At 40.7% G+C, this 20,002-nt stretch overlaps 1 protein-coding gene across 8 annotated transcripts in view; it reads right to left on the bottom strand.

Moving 5' to 3' along the window:
• SPAG9 (sperm associated antigen 9) overlaps window positions 1–20,002 on the bottom strand; it is a 62,145-nt gene that overhangs the window by 25,524 nt on the left and 16,619 nt on the right. For 6 of the 8 annotated variants that reach the window (XM_066331874.1, XM_066331877.1, XM_066331879.1 and 3 more), the window contains 5 exons: window positions 19,698–19,768; window positions 10,534–10,628; window positions 5,343–5,496; window positions 1,039–1,249; window positions 446–545 (listed from right to left, as the gene is read on the bottom strand). In XM_066331874.1, the coding sequence (XP_066187971.1) occupies window positions 446–545; window positions 1,039–1,249; window positions 5,343–5,496; window positions 10,534–10,628; window positions 19,698–19,768 (631 nt within the window). Of the gene's footprint in view, window positions 1–445; window positions 546–1,038; window positions 1,250–5,342; window positions 5,497–9,692; window positions 9,941–10,533; window positions 10,629–19,697; window positions 19,769–20,002 lie in introns of those variants that run through there. The other 2 variants (XM_066331881.1, XM_066331882.1) reach the window with 2 other exon arrangements.

The following is a 20,002-nucleotide window of genomic DNA, read 5'->3' as shown; positions in this document are numbered from 1 at the left end:
TCCACAAGCTTTCAGTTGGCTTACAAGTTCTAGATTATATTTTCAAATGCTGCTTTGCCATCAAGATCCCAATCTTGAAGCAGCTGCTGATACCGAGCTGGACACCATTTTAATAAATTAAAGCATATCAAGTTTTGGCCTATAGAAATTCAGTTGTGTCAGGACTTAGCCCAAGTGCCTGAAGAACAGGCAGCTCAGCTAAACTGAAAGTCATTTAACATAACAAGAATGAAGGGAACTGAATAGTAGGAGATCAAAATATTCTTCTGGTCAGAAAAGGGGCTCATTTCATACAAAGCTCTTACACCCTTAAGATACAGGGTAATTTTATCCTTCTCATCACAAGAATGAAACAAAGACAAGAAAAGCAAAATTCCCATAAACAGCATCTTTAAATAACCTTTTAAAATTTGTCTTCTTCCTCAAACCCAAACACACAACCCACCTGGAACCCTTATATCCACTGAGATCTTTATCCATATCCAATTCTGGAGTTGACTCAATGATTGCCTGAACTTCAGATTTTTCTTCATTTTCATTTCCTCCTGGGGCAAAGCAAGTGGTACAAGCCCATAAACAAAATCATCATGACATATTAACTACATGTAGTAGTTTCTTAATCAGTTGCCAACTTAGGATACTGCTGTTCAAAGATTATCAAGGTAATAAGTGAAAAGATGCACAGATTTTGACACTCTAGTGTAAACACTGAATTTCTAGGTCTCTCCTGAATTTAACACAAGTTGTCCAACAGCAGTTATTTCCTACTACTTCTGCAATTAAAACCAAGATGTCCAACGTTTCATGACTCTTTGTGCCTTTTCTACTACCAAAGAAATGTCATAAACAATTCTGATTCTGAAGAAAAAGGACTAAAGTCACCAACAAACAACAGAACTATCTCTGACCAATATTCTGTACTCCTTAAAACATTGAGCAAAAACCCCATGCTCATTTGTGGCACAACAAAAACTAATTAATAAGTGATCAAATATGACATCCATAGTAACCCTACATTAAGAAGTTAAAGCAGCTCACCAGTGCACACATTTCTTGTTTCTTGAGCTACCTGTACTTGACTATTCTTGCTTACATCCAGCTTCTCATTGAACATCTCTGTGTCCTTTGCAAGCCCTTCAACATTTTCCTTTTGAGGGGTTTCAGGAGGCAGCACAGGAACATCTGAAGCAGCTGTGGATGCTGGAGTAGTACATTTGGAGCCTGCTTGGCTAACATCAGAGAGCTCATCCTAGAATTGCACCATTACCAGTAAAAAATGAACAAAGTGTTATTAGAAGAGTTGGGCATATAAACCAAGGAACAGACAACAAAACCACTGTATTTTACTGAAAATTATGCAAATGCAAATATAGATTAATAAAAATAATATTTTAAGCCAATACAGTAATCTTTAGCCTATGGCTCTTTCACTCTTGTTAAGGCAGTTATAGCCACATAAAAAATGCCTTTATTTTTAATGGTAATGTTTGATCTCAGCTGATAATTTTAGTCACTACTTTTCTATGAAGTCTTCCAGAAAACAAGCAGCATTCTCATTCCAAGAGTCCTTCTAGCTGCACAATGAACTGTTTAATCTTCCCAACGCTGCTATAAAATTACTGGTTCAGAATATACATGGTACCTTAAAAAGCAGCCACCGAAGCACTGATGCAAACATGGATTCAACTGATTCGACACCGTGGTAATCCACAGAATCGTAATCACAGAATGGTTTGGGTTGGGAGGGACCTTAAAAATCATTTTGTTCCTACCCCTTGCTGTGAGCAGCAACACTTTCCCCTAGACCTGGTCACTCCAAGCCCTGCCCAACCTGCCTTGAACGTTTCCATACCTGCAAGCACTTCACTCAGGTTTTATGTGCCTCCCAGTCTGAACTGGGAGCGCTGGCTGACACTGGCAATGAGACATGGAACTGCAGTAACTACTTGTCCAGTCAGATTTCAGACCAACCAAGGAACAGCAGCTCCTCCTCAGAAGCTGATTCCTGTCAACAATTTGCAGTGACATTGTGTCAAGACCCACAATTAGGGCATTAATTATGGTCTTAATCCAGCTGCTGGACTCCAGATTGGGACCATCACTCCGACAGAGCTGCATCAGGCACTGGGTGGGAGGGCAGAGTAGTGGACTGTGTGTGACACAACCAGAGGCCACTACCTGAATATACCAACAGCCCTTTTTTGGCTCTTCTCTCATTCTTTCATTCACAATTTACCTCCCATTCATGGCCAGACCCACATCAGATGTCTGATCTATGACTTAAACAGCACATGACAGTGAACAAGAGCTCACTGCAGAGAGGAAAACAAGTCTGTCTGTTTAGGCCAATAGTTTCTAACACACACCATTAGAGGAATCTTGCTGGGGAAAATAAAGATGAAACTTGAGGTTGCTGTGTGCAAAATGAAGGCAGGATGGCAACTTTTTATCCAAAGTTCTTGTAGGGTTTGTTTGGCAATCAGAGGTGAAAGCAAGGCTCCTGAACAAGACTGTGACATTTTTAAAGAGATTGTGACTGAACTTGTGAAGAACAAAACAGGTTTAGATTTTGCAAAGCACAAATTCACTGCATGCCTTTTTGAGGAGGAAATTAATCTGAATTTTAAGGTCATTAAAAAAAAAAAAAACCACAGAAGAGACCTGCATGTAGATATACACTGTCTCACTTGTACTTAGCATAAGACTACTATAAATTGTAACAGAGATTCTCCTTTTGGAACTTACTAAGGCAAAATTTTTATTTGTCTGGGGACAGGGAGCAAAACACACATTTATGTATATCAGCATAAATGCAAACCTTGCTTGATAGTAACATCTCTGTGCTGAATTTGCATGTCCTAGGAACAAAAATACAGCACTAATTGCCTCTCAATTACTGACAGTTCTCATTGTTTTATAGAAAATTGCAGAATAACCAATTATTAATACTTGATTTTCTGTCAAAAGTATTCAGAAACACAGACACCTCTAAGGGAATAAAAGAAAAGAAAAAACCACTCTGCAATTTACCCAATTGCCTTTTGAATGGGTGAAGTTGAGGCACTGGATAATGGTTCATACTTGAGCAAGCAGCTACAGAAGGGAGGAAGTGGTGCTCCTTACCAAGGGCATCCAGAACTCTCACAAATGAGGAATAAAACCTCAGCAGAGCTGCTGGCTCTGTTTAAACATTCCTACATCTTTGTATTCCAAGAGCATCCACTAACTGATGCAGCACAAACTGATCACTGACTTTCACACACAAAGCTCAAGGAAAATAGCTTGATAGCACAAGAAAAAACAGGGAATAAAATGGTCCTTTCCCGAAGGGAATTTCAAATCATCCCACCTATTTTGTATTTCTGATTTTATTATCTATGGTATTTTTTAGCTTACTCTTGGAAACCACACAGATTAAACTATTATAAATATTTGTTCTAGAACTAAAGAAAAGCAAAAGCAATTTCATGAAGTGACACTGAATTGATTGGAATATCTCAAAGCCTAAACATTTGAAAGTCAGTGCTGTGTTGACTTAGCAAAACTGACTTTTTTTGTCATGTTGCCAAAAGACTTTTCCAGAAAAAAAAGAAAAATAGTTTGAAAATTCAGTAATTAAATCTGAAGGACTAACTCATCTGCAATGCTGTTCAGGAGTAGAAAACGAGTAGAAAAGAATGACTGGCACATAATTGTTTGTCATCTTACAATGATATCCAGCAATGTCACTATGGCACAAGCTATAAAATACCAAGATTTTTTTTTCATCTCTGCCATCTCCTCTTTGTGATACTTTTGGAGAAAACACTGACCATTAATTAAAGTTTCAGGTATGAATGGAAAATAGATGCTAGAAAGCAGCTGAATCATGTTTGTGCCTAGTACTGGATGTTAAAAATATTCAGAAGAATAGTATTAGAGAAGAAAGTTTCAAATACTGGTTTTGACTTCTATACATAATGTTACTCAACAGCTTTACTTCAGAAGTACTTTACATTCACAGCTACAAAGTAAAGATGTTCCTTTGGACTCAAGGAACTCATTCTGAATAAACAGATTTGAATAACTACGGTTTGTGCTATTTTGTGAATTCTCATTTTAGCAGAGCATTATTTTTAGAAGAATTATAGCAAGAAGCCTGTTTTGACAATATGGATTAGTCAATTTTCTGAAGGGAAAGATGGAATCAGAAGCTTCCCTTTCCACCTCATCTCCACCTACTCTTAGTCATAACTTGTATTTAGTGTACATATTTCAGTCAGCTCTCCTAAAATCTACCAACTTACTCATGTTAATAGTGTAAGACAAAGGGAATTGGACATATTCAAAATCCAACCTCCTGACTAGCACCCTTTTAAATGACAAATTTTTAGAAGCAAACTCACATTGTCACTTTGATATCCCTATAATTAACCACTACTTACTCTTCCCATTACCTCCTTATGACCTCCACGATAAATAAATAGATTCCTATTACCTCCAAATAGTTTTTGTAGATCTGATCAGTTAATATTCCCCTGCCAGGCAGGTATTAAGTTCACTTAAGAGGAAACTCCTCTCAGCTGTATGCCTTTCCAGAAATAACAGTACATCCACAGGCTTCCAAAAAAACCTCATCAAGAAATATCTATTGGGAAGATTTACACATTCTGGAGTTCTTCACCCTGCAGATCCTTCTCCTGCTGTGCTGTGAGTGCACCCCAGACTGCCAGACTCACCATACTCCAACACCACTCCCCCATTCCTCCACTCCTGCAGATTGTATTCTTCTACCCTCTCAGAGGTGGAACACAGAACAACTGCAGGAATTATAGCCAAGCTAAAAGTAAGGGAAATCATGATCACAGAGTAATTTAGGACAGCTAGGTCGTTCTCAGCTCTGTGGTCTATCTGCAGCATGCATCTGGTAGTAGAGAGAGGCTGCATGAAGAGCACTGCCCATGCTGTAGCCAAAGCTTTCCCTCTAAAGCAGCACTAATAAAATTAATCAGACTGTTCCCATTACCTATTAACATATCTAGTGTGGAAAAACAAGTTGGAACCTTTGGAAAGGGCTCTTAGTCAGAAAGAAAAGACCCACTGCTGAGAGTAAGAAGAGAACTAACCTGTATTACCACTCTTTTGGAAAATGCCCCCAAAACTTTGTTTCTTGTCCTAAGAAAGTTCTCTCAAAGGTCACTGGAGTAAGCAACGTACTTGGCTTATACAGAGACGTTTTATGGGTCTACCTCCTCTCTTTCAATCTGGTGGGTTTTTTTGGAGTTTTTTTTCCATCCTCCCAATGATCAACTATCTGTTTTGGGAGTTTTTCCTGCCACACAAGGCAGCCAGGCTGTGCTCACCTTGAGGCTGGTGTGGGACCGTGGCTGGCTCAGCTCATGGAATTTCCAGTGCTCTGCAGCAGGTGTTTCTGCCACCTCCCTCTGAGCCTCGGGTGTGAGGAGTGCATCTCCTGCAGGTAATGGGAAGATGCCCAGGGATATTGGACGCTCCTTCCTGTTGGAAAGACAGGCACATTCATCAGCCATCTCAGAAGTCCCACAGTTTATTTTCCTGCTGACCTCTGAAATCAGCAGGAAAGTAGTGACATTGCAGGTTCAAACATCCAGACACTGCTCCATTAGATGCACGGTGCAGCACACCCAGACTGTGCCACAGCACCCAATAATTCCTCATTTCACAATTGCCAAGTCAATCTCACAGCTTTAAATAGCAGTTATTGATTTACACTACAGCTAATCTGTTGCAAAGAAAAGTTTTACAGAAATGAAACACCAGCAGAAGTATAAGACAAAAGTGTATCCTTACTTCAGACTGAAAATAGTTTTCAGCAACCAGTATTAAAAATACCATTTTGCACCTTCACAAAGATACAGCCACATAATTTCTACAACAGCAAACAGCTAAATCATCAACTGAAGCGTTTGCAAAATTGTAAATAGTAAGTCTCAAGCAACTCTTCTCAAATCATTGGGGATTTTCTTTCTGAAGAGCACAGAAACTACATGGATTTATGTAAGAGAAAAGAACTGGGTCAAGGAATTACCAATGTTACAACTGGCTCAGCTAAAAATTGTGTAGTTTTACTCAGGATCAGTTCAACACTCTACTTCATCCTAATGCTGCACAAAAACAAAGTATCTCATCCTAAATTTTCACTTCTTCACTCTTTCTACTTCCCTATGGCAAATAACATTTGAAAATTCCAAAGGTTTATGCAGTAACCCTCCAAAGAAACAAAAAATCCCCAGGTCAGTAGTGTGCCCAGTGCACAAAAGGATTCATTCTTCCTACTAGCAAGAGACAAAACCATTGTGTACAATGCCATTCACAGGATGCTGTGGCCAGCCCCGAAAAGGAAAAATATCAGCCAGGCCTAGAACTGAGATAAGCAAAGTGTTTGTTCAGGCAGAACAATGTAAAGCAGAAAAAAATGACTGCAGCCAACTAGCACAGCTTTAAGTATAGTAGAGGCAGAAGATAAAAGTGTGCACAAGTGATGGCAGAGTTTTCATATTTTAGCATTATAAAAACTCAAGTCACAAAGACACGTGCCTTTTTTCATGGAGCCCTTCACAAATTAAACATAACCAGGGCAGAATTAATATCTGCATACAAAATACTGGCAAATATATGGCAGGAAGTGCTGACAGGCAAAAGCTAAGCACTTTTTGACATATTTTTGATTTTGTTTATTTACTTTGAAGAAAGTTAATGAAGAAGGGATTTTATTTGCCAATTAATCAGTAAATTCTCTTTGGTAAATTCTACATTGTCAAAATCAAAATGTTCAAACAGCAAACAATTCTAATTGGCATGAACCTTTCCAGTCTAGGTGTAGAAAGATGCTCCTGGTTACAAAAACCTCTGCACCTATAATTCTCACATTAGAGCTATCCTGGCCTTACAGAAATATTATTACAAACTAAGTCATTGATTGTGAAGTAATTCAGCACAACAAAGCAGTCAGCAAAGTGAGTAAAGCAAAATCAGTCTGGGTTACAAAATTCAAAATACCAGATAATGTTCCAGCATCTGCATATGCTGGAATGAGAAACCCCACAGTGGATTCCAAGGATTCCCACTGCTGTAACAGGTCCTGCTTTACTTTAGATTTCCCACAGCTCTCAGGCATGTGGGGAACAAAAGAAAGGCCACAAAAGCTGAGATTAATGTCAAAAGAGTGTCTGACGGCATTTCACTGGATAAGAAGTGCAGGAACAAAAAGGAGAAAGAAAAGCTGCCCTTCAGTGGCTGACAGTGATGCCTTGGGAAGGCTGACCAGAAACAGAGACAGGACAGAGCCAGAGAGTAAAGATATTTACTGAAGGGCCTTTAAGGGTACACCTTGGGCAGGACAAGAGCCTGGCCAGGGCTACACAAAAGGTGGACCTAGAATGGTCAGAAAATGGATGACTGGTCACAAAGTCTTACACTTTTATAAGTTTTGGTCCATTTGCATTTTGGGGTTAAATTATCCAATTACAGCTTCAGGTTGTGAGGTCTCATTCTGCTTCTTTCTCTCTTCAGTCCACTGTTGTGTGTGCTTTTGGGCCTGAAAGCTCAGGCTCCTTGTCCTTGGTCTTCAGCAGGAAAAGAACTTGTTTCAGCTACCTACTCTGTGAAGAGAGCTTACTAGCACTTAATATAAAGCTCAGAACTACACCCCTAGGCAGCACAGAGTCTGAAAAACATGAAAGCTAAAACCTAAGGCATCAATAGAGCTGCATTGTGAGGGCCTGGCCTCAGGCAGAGGGTCCAGCACATTTCATTATTGCAGGACTTGCTACAAAGCTGATCTGCTTTGCAATTCTCAAAAGAAAGAATATTAAATGGGTAGCAAAACAGTTCACACCTGGCATTGCTATTTTTTCCAGAATAGTTTGAAAGAAATTTTCTAATCAACATATTTTGATGTGTTAGAACAGAGGTCAGGTGCATTGCAAGTCTGTACAGTAAATGAAGTTTGTAAAAGAGGCTGATTTTGGAAATGAAGCTTACTATGCGAGTGTCTGCACTAAAGAAATGTCCCAATTAGACTGAAGCAATTTCAATTTATTTCACTGCTTGTTGAGAAGAAAGCAAAGAACCTCTTCTGCTTCCCCAGTGCCCAAAAAATATCAGAAAAACCACAGCAAGCAGAATGGAAACATGTATTTTAAAAGCCTAAACTAATCATCTGAAATGGAGCACTGAAGCACTTCCAGGAACCTTTAGGAACTTTGAGATGCTCAGTTCTAAAATCTAACTAGTGTCAAAAAACAGAAACTATTCTTCTACAATTAGATTCCTTCATCCTATATTTTTATCTCTTTTTTAAAATTAAAAAAGACTAAAAGTGAATTCTAATCCGTGTAATTCCTAAAGGAAATTAGAAGGGCAGGAAAAAGCATAGCTTCCCCAAATCCCTCAAATCCATTAAATACTCCAGGAGAGCAAAAGCACATTATCAAAAAAACCCTCACAAAAACTATTTCTTAAACCATCTGTTTAAAATATCTTGAAAGTCACTGGATATGAAGTTCTGTTTAGGTTTGTTTGGTTTTAGAGTTGGGAAACATTTGTTCTGCCTTTGGGTTTCCTCCTCTTCTAAACAAACATAGCCTTACTAACTAGACCAATCTATCTATAGTTACACCTGAAATTTATTTTATTTCTTCATATTTAAATATTCATTGAAGTATTTTATCAGCTACCGATATAAATTGGTATTTCTTTCATCTACTGATTGCCTTTAACCCTTGGAACAACACTTCTGTGCTCACAGACCCAAGTTAAAAGTATACCACCGTAAGAAGTCCACATGCACCTAGCATTAAGGAGGAAGAAGTCACATAGCTGCTCAGAAAACACTAATTTCCAGCATTTTTCCCACTTAAAATAAAATTTATTATTAAATTTATAACCACAGGTAAAACATGTCACGTGTTCAGGCCACAAAACTGCATTTTAAACCTTTCCAGCTGTTTTCCATCTGCAATTATAGTACTAAAACATGTCAAGACTACTTTTGGCCACAATATTCTAATGCATTTCTGTCTGCTCCTGCTCCAGGCATGTAGGACAAACGGAACATAACCTGAGGCAGGGTGTGTGTGTGTGTGTGTGTCACAGACAGCTGGCAACTTGCCATACAAGTACAGAAACAGAGCAGAGGGTAACATTTTTCTGAACAATAGTGAATAGGCCTTAGGAGCTCTAATGCTTAAATCATGACAGAATTTTTTTTTCCCCACCGAGTAATAATCAGATTTTTTGAAAATAATATGATCAACTATTTACTGTGGTTTTAACATCAATTAACTGACCTTACATAAGCCTTTTGATTAAAACAGGTGCAGTCTAATAGTACAAAGCCACAGACTGCATACATTTATTGCACACAAGATCAGCCAAGGACCTGACAATACCATGAATGTGAGCTTTATCCTTGACATTAAAATTGCAGCTTTTGCAGCAGGTTACAATAACCTGATGTTAAGACCTTTGCACAGCAAAGAGATACGTAAACTGATCTTAAATAAAAGGCAATGAAAGAAAGAGATCGCATCTCTGTACGTAAACACATTTTCAACAAAACATGACATTTATACATCATTTACTTCTCTAATTTGTCCCTGTTTGAAAAAGCAGAACAGAAAGCAGGGGAGGAGCGAGAGCAGACGAAGATGGGGTTCAGTGGGTCAGAGTACCTGAGGATCCTTGGGAGGTTCTGAGTCAGAGCTGGCACCCCAGTGGAAATGGAAAAGTGCACGAGCAGCAGAACAGAGAGCGACACCAGGATGGCTGAGTTAATGACCACCGCCCCGCCAACGAAGCCAAACACAAACAGCAGCATGCAGCCCGGATTCATGGCGCTGTGCTGGCATGGTGGAACGCCGGCTCCAAGAAGGCTATGCAGGGGCCAAGGGGGGATCTTTGTAGGCAAAGTCTGTCATTCAGCCGCCACCACAAAAACAATGCCATCAGCAGCGGCGGCGTTCCACTCTTCTGCAGCAGCTCCAAAGCAATGACATCACCACCCTCCTCCCCCTTGCCGCTCCTCGCAGCATTGATGCAGTAGCGCAGAGGCACAGCCAGCCCAAGAGTGCTTCTCCCTCCCTGCACGCAGGGTTCACAGGCTCCAAAGCTCCCAAATCTGCATAATCTACTCCCAGCAAGCCCTGAGGACGAGCGGGTACCACGTACACGCCTCCATTGCCACACACACACACAAAGATGCAGGCACGCAGCAGCCGTGCAGGGACACACGCTGACATTTTCCCTGCCTGTCCCAACACAAACACTCCAAAGAGCTGAAATTGTTTAAGGCTAATTAATGGATGAAGTATATCTCAACGCTTAGCGAGCACAACAGCAAAAGCCTCTTTTCTACGGATTTCTACACTGTTCTCTTACCACATTCCAATCATACAACAAATCTTTCTGATTCAGCCGAACCGTTGTTGTGGGATTAAAGAACAAAGTCTTGCAAACACAAATGAATGGAATTTTTTTTCTCATTTCAGGGTGAGAGACCAATAAATAGCTTACCTAATTCTACTGTGTGTTGTGGATTCTAGCTGATCACCCGTTGTTAGCTGATGATGTTTGGTTCTTTCCAAGTGCTCCATATAATTGTGTATCATCTGTTTAAAAGGACAGAAACAGCAAGAAATACTCAGTAACATTTACTTGTACTACACACAGCTGCACAGTTCTTGGCCAATATATTCTCCTCCTGTAATGCTAAATTGTAAAAGCATTTAGAGACATTAAAGAAATAAAGAAAGGAGCAAAATTATAGTGTTATTAACCAGATTAACCAGTGTTATTAACCAATTAAACCAATAGAGAAGTCCATAATACATTAAAAATACTGGAGAACATTCTTTTATATTCATGCACAGGAAATATCCTAAGGGTAAAGAAAGTGCATGCAATATTTCAAACATAAATTTAAAAAGAAGTACCATGTTCAAATCCATTTTGGAGTCTGAGACCTCTATGTCCAGCAGATCCTAGCATTTTTCACATGATACATAATAGGAACTATAGGCCTAATTGCAAACTACTGTGAAGGTCAGACAACACACTCCTCAAATATTAAACACTCTGAATCCACAAGATAACAATCAGATTATTGCTGTAGGCAGAAATATGAAGTCCCATTTCTTCTCCTTTTTTCTACTTAAGTACAAATAAACTTCAGCTTTCTACAAGGGAACTTTGGTTTTAAATTATCTAGGCTGAGATGTCATTAAAAGGACAGAGTGGCTGTGGATTTTCAGCACCCGAGATGAGCTCTGCTTGCTCTCTCTCACAAGAGACAAGCACAGGCCAACATGGTACACCTGCAGTCATGACTTATTTATTGAGCACTGACTCCCATGGCCAAAGGCTGCTGCTCTCAGCATGTAACTGATCCAGGACATGCATGGGGAGGGATCACTGCATCATTCCAAGGGCTTCATTTGGACACACATCTCTGAACTTAACACTGGGAAAGCCTGAGGAGGAGCCTATGTGCAATCTGGTATTTTTAGCACTTCCAGCATTCACACTCACAGATGAATAGGGCTCTAGGAACAATAAAGGAAGAAAAATCACAGGTGTACTGCAGAGGAATTTAATGTACTTTTTTTCCCTGAGATGTATTCAAGTCACATCTAAACAGCTTCCTCTAGAAAAAAATCAAAACAGAATAAAAGAACAAACTACTCTTTAAAACTAATTTCTTTTGCTATTCTACAAAGGCTATACAAAGGCTTCAGAATAGTGATATTAACAGGCACTTGTACAACCAGTTATATAATCTTTTCTTTTGGGGGCAGCTGCACACATGAGTACTGAACCCAGCAGGACCTGGAAACCTACATTTATGTGTTACTCTCAAGACAGGTTTGATGTATGCGACTTTGACCTTCAGATGCCACCAATCTCAGCTAGTGCCAGCTTCTCTTCAAACGCTTCTTGCCAGCATTAGCTACATAGGAATAAATAGTTTCAGATTTTTCTGATCAAACAATCTGGCTTAAGACGGCCTGACTGATGGATATTCTACAAATCAGTAACTTATGTGCTGGTTACATAGAGATGTCGGTTTTCCCAGTATTCACCTGAACTAAGACAAATAATTCAGACCAGAATAAAATATGATGCTGTTGGGGGTGGGGTTTTCTTTCCTTTTCTTTCCTTGTTCCTTGTGGAATTTTTCCCACTGTGCTAAGAAGCACTGATGGCAGGATGCTGGAGATGGGTTAGCCGGCAGTGGGGTCTCATCGGCCTTCGGCAAAGGACAGTGGAGCTGCTGCTTTGGGAACTCACTGCTGCTGCGGGTGCCCACCTCGCTCCTGTTTCTTCTGCGGTGGGCTGAGCCTCTGCTCCTGGGAGCAGTCGTTGAAATGGCACCTTGTTACCGCCCGCCTCACTAAAAGAGGGGCCTGTCACTGTTTCCTTGGCTGTGGGGGATCCTGAGCCTGCCCCTCTTTGCCGCGCTGGGAGCCGGGTCGCTGCTGTCCCGCTGCCTCTTCGGCAGTGCTCTGAGCTGTTCAGTACTCTGTAGCCCACACCCCCCGCCTGCAGACACCTCCTGAGTCTTCAGCCACAGCTCTGGAGTTTCTGACCCATCCCTCCCAGCCTTTCCCGTCTCGCCCACAGCCACCATTACTGTGTTCCTGAGCCTGCCCACAGTGGCCCCTGCAGCCGCGGGGCTCACAGCACCCACAGCACCCACAGCACCCACAGCACCCACAGCACCGGCCCCACGGGAGCCAGCAGCGCCCCCTGCAGCCGCAGGGCTCACAGCACTCACAGCACCCACAGCACCCACAGCACCCACTGCACCCACTGCACCCACGGGAGCCAGCAGCGCCCCCTGTGGCCGCGGGGCTCACAGCACCCACAGCACTCACAGCACTGTACCCACGGGAGCCAGCAGTGCCCCTGGTGGCGGTGCGCGGAACTGCACCACGGGGAAGCGCCTGCGGTCAGGAAGGTGTTACTGTGGCCCTGGCTCTGTTTATTGTTAATACTGTAGTTATTGTGGTTTGCTGCTCTTGTTAAACATACTAGAAGTGTTATTCCTATTCTCATATCTTTGCATGAGAGCCCCTTAATTTCAAAATTATAATAATTTGGAGGGAAGGGGGTTGCATTCTCCGTTCCAAAGGGAGGCTCCTGCCCTCCCTAGCAGACACCTGTTTGTCAAAAAAAAGATACATGCTTTTTTCAGAGAAACATTATATAATATACTTGGAGTGCGGTCAAAAGCTTACAACATTTATCTTCCAACAAAACGCAGTGTTTCACCAGACCATCCCATTTGTTTTCTGGTTTTTAATGCTTGCTCACACACAGAGACAAACAAAAGGACTGAAAGCTCCACCTTCAACTATCCACGGTTTCTTCCATTTTAACCAAGCAGCCAGAACTAGATGTTCCAATTGTTCCTTTGCATAGTTTAATGCAAATTTATTATAATGCAGATAGTTTAGAAATTCCAGGAAGGGGGGTGTGGGGTGGTGGGAACCCCAAGAGTGCATAACTTTGAAATGCACATCAGACCACTCTGCATCCTTTTCATGTATCTCTCATCACAGGAGGAAGATATTGCTGACCCGTCTACAAACACTCCCATTTGCAGCACACCAATTGGTTTCTCAAAGTAAAATTAGAAATAGAACAACTGTTGTGTTTTCAGCCAGTGAACAGAAGATAAGTGTCTAGTACCTCTCCAGGGAACTGCTAACACATGGGAAAAAATAATAGGGTCAGTAAAACCCACACAACTTTCATGTTTTGCAAAAGACATGGTTTTAACCTACTCTCTTCCCTCCTCTCAGTCTGTTCTTTTGTTACTGAAATGTCTCATCACATTTATTACCCACAGAGGCCGGAGGGCAGGTCAATTTAAAGGACTGTTCAGCTTATATTGTTCTGCAGCTGAAAATGGTGCTGATAATAAGCAAATCTGTAGATCACATACTTCAGCACAATGCAGATAAGCTATAGGAACCCAAAAATAAAATGAAAAACAAAATGTGCAGTGCTGCATGGCAACTTAAGATCCACAGAATCGTAAGGTTCTATGTGCATGTGCAGTGCTACACAGCAATTTCTCCACAGATCCAGGCTATATGTGCCTGTGGTGTCCAAAAACCCCAACAGTGGTACCACCATGTAAAGTCCACTTTCTGCCCCAGGGTCCCAAAGTTGATAATTCTGGAATAGTGTCCACAAGGAAAAGAGTCCCTCACCCTTGCTCCCCACAGGATGGAGAGCTCCACAGCTCTTGCTGTAGAGTCATAAAAAATGGTGTGTGAATGCCCAACTCTCAAAAACTTAATTTGAAGGTTAAAGTAATACATACTGCAGCTTCTTGGGAAGTAAGCCCACTCTTAACTGTGCAAGACTCACTCCAAAACCACTGGGATTTGAACCAGATGACATTCAAAAATCTTTAGAATCTAAATGACTCTTGAGCCTTGGCACATCCATGAAGATCCAAAAACGTGTAAGGAATTAATTCACTAGAATTCTGAGGGCTCAACATCTAATTAGAAGTTCTGCTGTTTTGAGATTATTCAGCTGTTGAAATAAAAAGGATTTAATATTACGGACAATTTAAAAATAGACTTAAATGGATTGAATTGCTCTCCATTCAGCACAATTTTTACTGAAGTTATGCTGGAGGACAGATGATAAATAATTAACTATGTCTACCCATCTTCTCTTCAATACAAGCTGCAGTCAATATTTAATCATCCATAACCTTTCACTACGGACAATTCACTCTGCTGCCCACAAAGTCCACAAGCATTTTGAGTACAACCAGTTTTTCCAAGGAACACACATAATAAACACAGAGCATTTCTGCACTGTTGTAATTAAACACATTGCTCAATTATGATTAGCTGAGAGGATTAAAGATAAACTCAGAACTCGGAAGACTTACCTTAGTTAACAGCATTTCACAGTTCAGGTGTTAATGATTTTAAGGCACATGCACAAATCAACTACAAAATGCTTTGCAACACATTACAGCATGAACGTGAAATCAATTGAATGCTCGTAAAAATACTCAGATTGGTTTCCTCATATGGCATGTGACATGTTTTCAACTGCAGAAATGTTAAAGGCTTTTCTATATCTTAAACTTCAGCACTCAGTAAAGGACAATGAACATCCTGTCACTCATTTCTATTTCTGCCCTCACAAATACAACCACTCCCAGTGTACACAAGTCTGGCACTTGTCACAAATGAATGTGAATATGTCATGTTGAGGATGTTGTTACCTACACCTTTGCCTTTATCAGGTTGAGAGCATCTCCTTTATACATTCCTTGCTCTTTCACTCCTCCTTCCTTTTTGTGTCACTGCTTTAGCTCCCCTGGGCACGTTTTAGTAATTCTTTGGATGTCAGACCAGACTCAGTGCTACAACCCTGGCTGCTTATCCTGCAGATCCAATCAGGCTGGGCACAAGCAGCTCCTCCCTTTGGGAATGTGCACCCACTTGTGTGTATATAGATCTTTCTCTGTCCCACATAATCTAGATTTACTGAGGTAACAGATATTTTTAGAATCTTTTTAATTCAGTATCAAAGTCCTAAACATACTTCTACGTAAGTACCTTTTTTCTTTCAGGGTTTGTGGTGAGTTTCTCACCTAAGTAAAAGCACCATGCTCACCAGAGAGCTTGATGCATCTTTAGCCACATACAAGATGGTGTTGCTGGCAGATACATTAGTATGTAAAGACACTAAATCCAGGTTTTATAGATCAAGCTGTTAATGCTCAGCATAAGGCTTTAGAAAAACTGTTGGCTTGAACTGATATCCAAAGTCTAATCTGTCTAATGTGACAGCTGCCCATGCTTAGCTATAATTGTAAATGGACACCTCCACTAGCCTTCTCTTCTTGCCCAAGGACTTGCTGGGGATATGTTCATGCTAATGAACCTGACAAAGTCCATTCCCAATGCCAGAGCCAGGCTCACTGTTCTGTCACATTGTATCAGTGCAGAACATTGAGAAACTTCCATGGCCCAATTATGCTTCATTAAACTAAGCCCATATTCTGTGTGGCAGGGAAAGATATTGAACCACCTCAGCCTGGTGTTTCCCAAAGGAGAAAAAGATTAAGTTTCTTAAATAGAGAAAAAAAGAGGTTTATCTTGGAAACCTGTGCAGAGAGAAGCCACAGGTATCAGTCTTCTCCAGCAGATCTCAAGTATTGCTCTCAGTTTCCCAACAATAATAAACATAAAAGCCTTAGCCAAACCTTTGAAAAGCCAGTACCATAGTTACGAAGTTATGCCCTTTAGCTCTGCAGAAAAAGGAAAGTAAGATCCTTTACCTCCTACTCACAGTCAAAACCACCCTGAATGGTTTGCTCTGAAAGAGGCACCAACAGCAGATCACATCATCTCAGCAGCAAAGGCAAAAAAGCCCTCACAGGTATAAAGAGCAGACAGGCCTGCTTCTATCCAGCCATGAAAATAAGCCAGATTCTATTAAACAGAAGATTATTTGAGATACAAGAGACAACTGACAGAATTCCTTTCTAAGTCAAAGAGCAAAGATTTGAAGATTTTTGTGTCAGACCATTGTGAACCATTCTGCTTTCCAGCACTTGACTGTATGATTGCTTCCTGCATCTGGTCCTTTACAGTCTGAGAAAGATGGTAACAAGACCTTACGTAGAAGTTCCACCTCAGGAACTCCAGCACACTGCTTTGTCCCTCATCTGAGTGTTAGAGCAGAGTATGATCAGCACAAGATCAAAACCCACTGCAAGCACAGGAGAGACAAGGAACCAGAGCAGAGAAGTTAGAGTATGGTCAGGCTGTTGCATCCATTCTGTTCTGACCAAATATTTTATCCTCTTTACTACCTGCTACACCCCCCCCCTTCCAATCTGCCATTTCAACTGCTCAGGTTCTCATACCCTAATCCATTTAAAATTAATCCAGTTAGCCCAAGTACAGTCTTAGTGGGAAGGAGGCTTAATGGGATATCCTGCACCCACACCAAGCAGCCCACCTCTCTGTCCAGAGAGCAGCAAGACAGATGCTGATTTCACAGAAGGGTAACAGAGGGTAAAGCCTGTCCCCAGAGCTCTTCCCAGCCAAGGCAGCCCTGCTGCCTCTGCAGCCACAGACATTGCTGGGCAGGCTGGTGCTGGAACTGCAATGCAGACCCCATCTCTGACAGGCTGAGTGAGCTCTAACCACACCACACACACTGCGGAGAGGGACTGATTCAGCTCTCTGCTTCACGTCCCTGCTAGAACTCCCCAAGGTGACTCAGTTTCAGTAGTTTCAGTTTCATTGCGATTGAAAATGGGTGACATTCCCTGGGGTGCTGAGCCAGCACCTTTTCTGTGCAGTGAACTCCAGCAATGGCAGCCACAGACAGGTAGGGAGGGCTGAAAGGTGGGTATTGTGAAGGACATGGACACAGAACCTCACGCCAGGAGGTGGAAGAAAAAGACATCCAACTCCTCTGAAACATGCATCAATGAAATAAAGAATGAGGGGGAGTGGGAGGTGGAAGGAAACATATAATGAAGACAGAAGAGAGAAAACTTGCTAGAAATTAAGATTGCACAAAATGCAGTCATATTGCATCTTTAACATGAGATCTGTCAAAGATAGCATCTTAGAGCTAAATTTAAAAAAATATAAATATTTCTAAATGATCTGTTCATTGTTTGGTCAATTGAAAGAAAAACAATTGCCATTTTTCAGCAAGTACCAAAGATGGATTACTTGTAAAGACAACTGTGAAGTGGACTCAGAAGGAAAGAAGTATCCCTTCCTTGTAGAACGTGGATAAAAAAACATTTAAGAACCAAGTATTTGATAGAAATACTTGATCCAATAAAACTGATAAACCTAAATACTGAAAGGAAGTTGGATATCTGCTAAAATACCTTGCATTCAAAGAAAAAACTTACTAAACAGACCTAAAGTGTTAGAATTTGTTGGGAAAAAAGGGAAGCAGGAAATCACAAAGAGAATGGGGAGTTGGGCATTATTATCAGCCAGTCCTTTCCAATTCCCAGGGGTTTCCATCCTGAGTCTCAAACATGCACCAGATACAGCATTAAAATGCTAAAATGCTCTATCCTTTAAGGAGGTACATCTTTGGAAAACAAAGAACCAAGGAAGCAATCCTATTGGAAGCAAGGAGCACAGAAAACAGGAGATCTGGTTTTAGGAGAACAGAGGTATGGATATACCATGATACACTACAAATTATTTCTTTATGAAGAAAGGATAGTCACCCCTGTAAGAGTAAAGTCCAAGGAAAAATCTCTCCCTAGACAAGATAAAAGAAAGTGATATTAAGATGTAGAAGTATTTAATAAGTTGGAATCAAATCAACAGAGGCTATTGTCTATTTTGGAGCAAAACTTAAGTAAAAAGATATTCAGAACATGTCATAGGCAATTCACCGAATTAACGGTGTCAAATACATTGAATCCTGAACTCCACGAAACAGGACTCAGTAAAAATCTGCCAGTTCTATTGTGACAGAACCCACAGGTTCTAATTACAATAACCAGAATGCTGCAAACACCTAACACTCTGAAGTACTTCCAGATCAAAAGGATCCCAAACCTCAGGGGCAGCATTAAGATTTGTCACTTCTCATTTTACTTAGATTTCCAATTTTCAACAGATGTGCCATTCTAAAGCGAGTACCTAGTAACAAATGTGATTTTTAAAGTGCTATGATTTCAGTAAATATGTGAATATTTTGAAGAGCTTCAGAAGTCTTGTCACATAAGCACTACAGACTGGTCACGGCTCCAAGTCACTTTCCAGCTGCTCTGAGCATAAAACACTTCAGGTTGCTGAAAGCATTTAAGGTAACCAAATCTGATACCTGTATTGCTTCTCCTTTCTTTACATGGGTCTCTTGGACTGGGAGCAGTCAGTTTGGCTCTCTTTGGTTAGCAAGGATCTAAAAGCAGACCTCTGACCCTCCAAAAGCAAAGCAAGGAGGATAAGGAGAAGAACTGTGCTCAAGTGGGACTCCCCATTAATCAGAATAATTCAAAGGACCTAGTGATTTCCTCACTAAAATATGTATATGACTTAGGCAGGAGAATATCCCTGTATGGGAAAGACAACCTGCAACTGAAAACTGAAGCATTGCAAGTCCTGTTTTATGCTTTAGACCCAATGTAAACAGTGTGGCTCTTATTTATTTAAGTTAACACATTCAGACTTGTTCCACCTTCATCAGCAAATCCCATTTTCAACAGCTATCAATAAAGTATGGCAGGGAACTCTTTTAATCACAAATCCCAGTAGGCCAGATTTTGAGAGGATTTGTTCCTTCAACAGCAGAAATAAAAGCAACACAAAAAATTGACAGAGTATGAAAACGTAATTGCATTTCTATTTATTTGAAACTTATTAATATGTTTTGAAACTTTGCCTTTGAAACATGGAGGAACAAATTCCTTTTTAAAACTCCTCAATATCTGACAAAGCTATAGAAATGACAGATGTGTAATCAAACACAGAGAAACAGACACTTAGATGTGAATGAGGAAAACTACATCACCAAATGAAGCCTGGTTACAGCTCAGTGTACAAACCAAAATATTCAATAATTTTCCCAATTGCTCACAACAAAATGTTTTCCACAGACCTACGTTTTTACAGATATCCCAAAATCATCTTGATGCAACAACCTACCTCTGTATGTCTGGAATGAAGTGCATTGTATTCCTTCTTGAGTTCTGCCTCCCGCTCCTCAAGTCTGCTAACTGGAAGAAGAAAAAAAAAATTAAAACTAAATTCAGAGTTGTAGTAAGTGAGACTGACTTGCCTGGGACCAAGCAAGCAGATCAGAGTATTCCTAGTAGTGAACAGCACAAAAAATACGTCAGTGTTTGGGTTTCTAAGCTCTTATCACTGAGCTTTCTCAGCACATCAACAGCAGCACAATCTTGCAATTTACATTTGCCTAAAGAGCCCAAGTCCTGTTTTCCCCTGCTGAT

The sequence above is a fragment of the Sylvia atricapilla genome, chromosome 18 (genome assembly GCF_009819655.1).
Source record: "Sylvia atricapilla isolate bSylAtr1 chromosome 18, bSylAtr1.pri, whole genome shotgun sequence".
In the NCBI taxonomy this organism is placed as follows: Eukaryota; Metazoa; Chordata; class Aves; order Passeriformes; family Sylviidae; genus Sylvia; species Sylvia atricapilla.
This window is presented reverse-complemented; position numbering and strand designations above follow the sequence as displayed.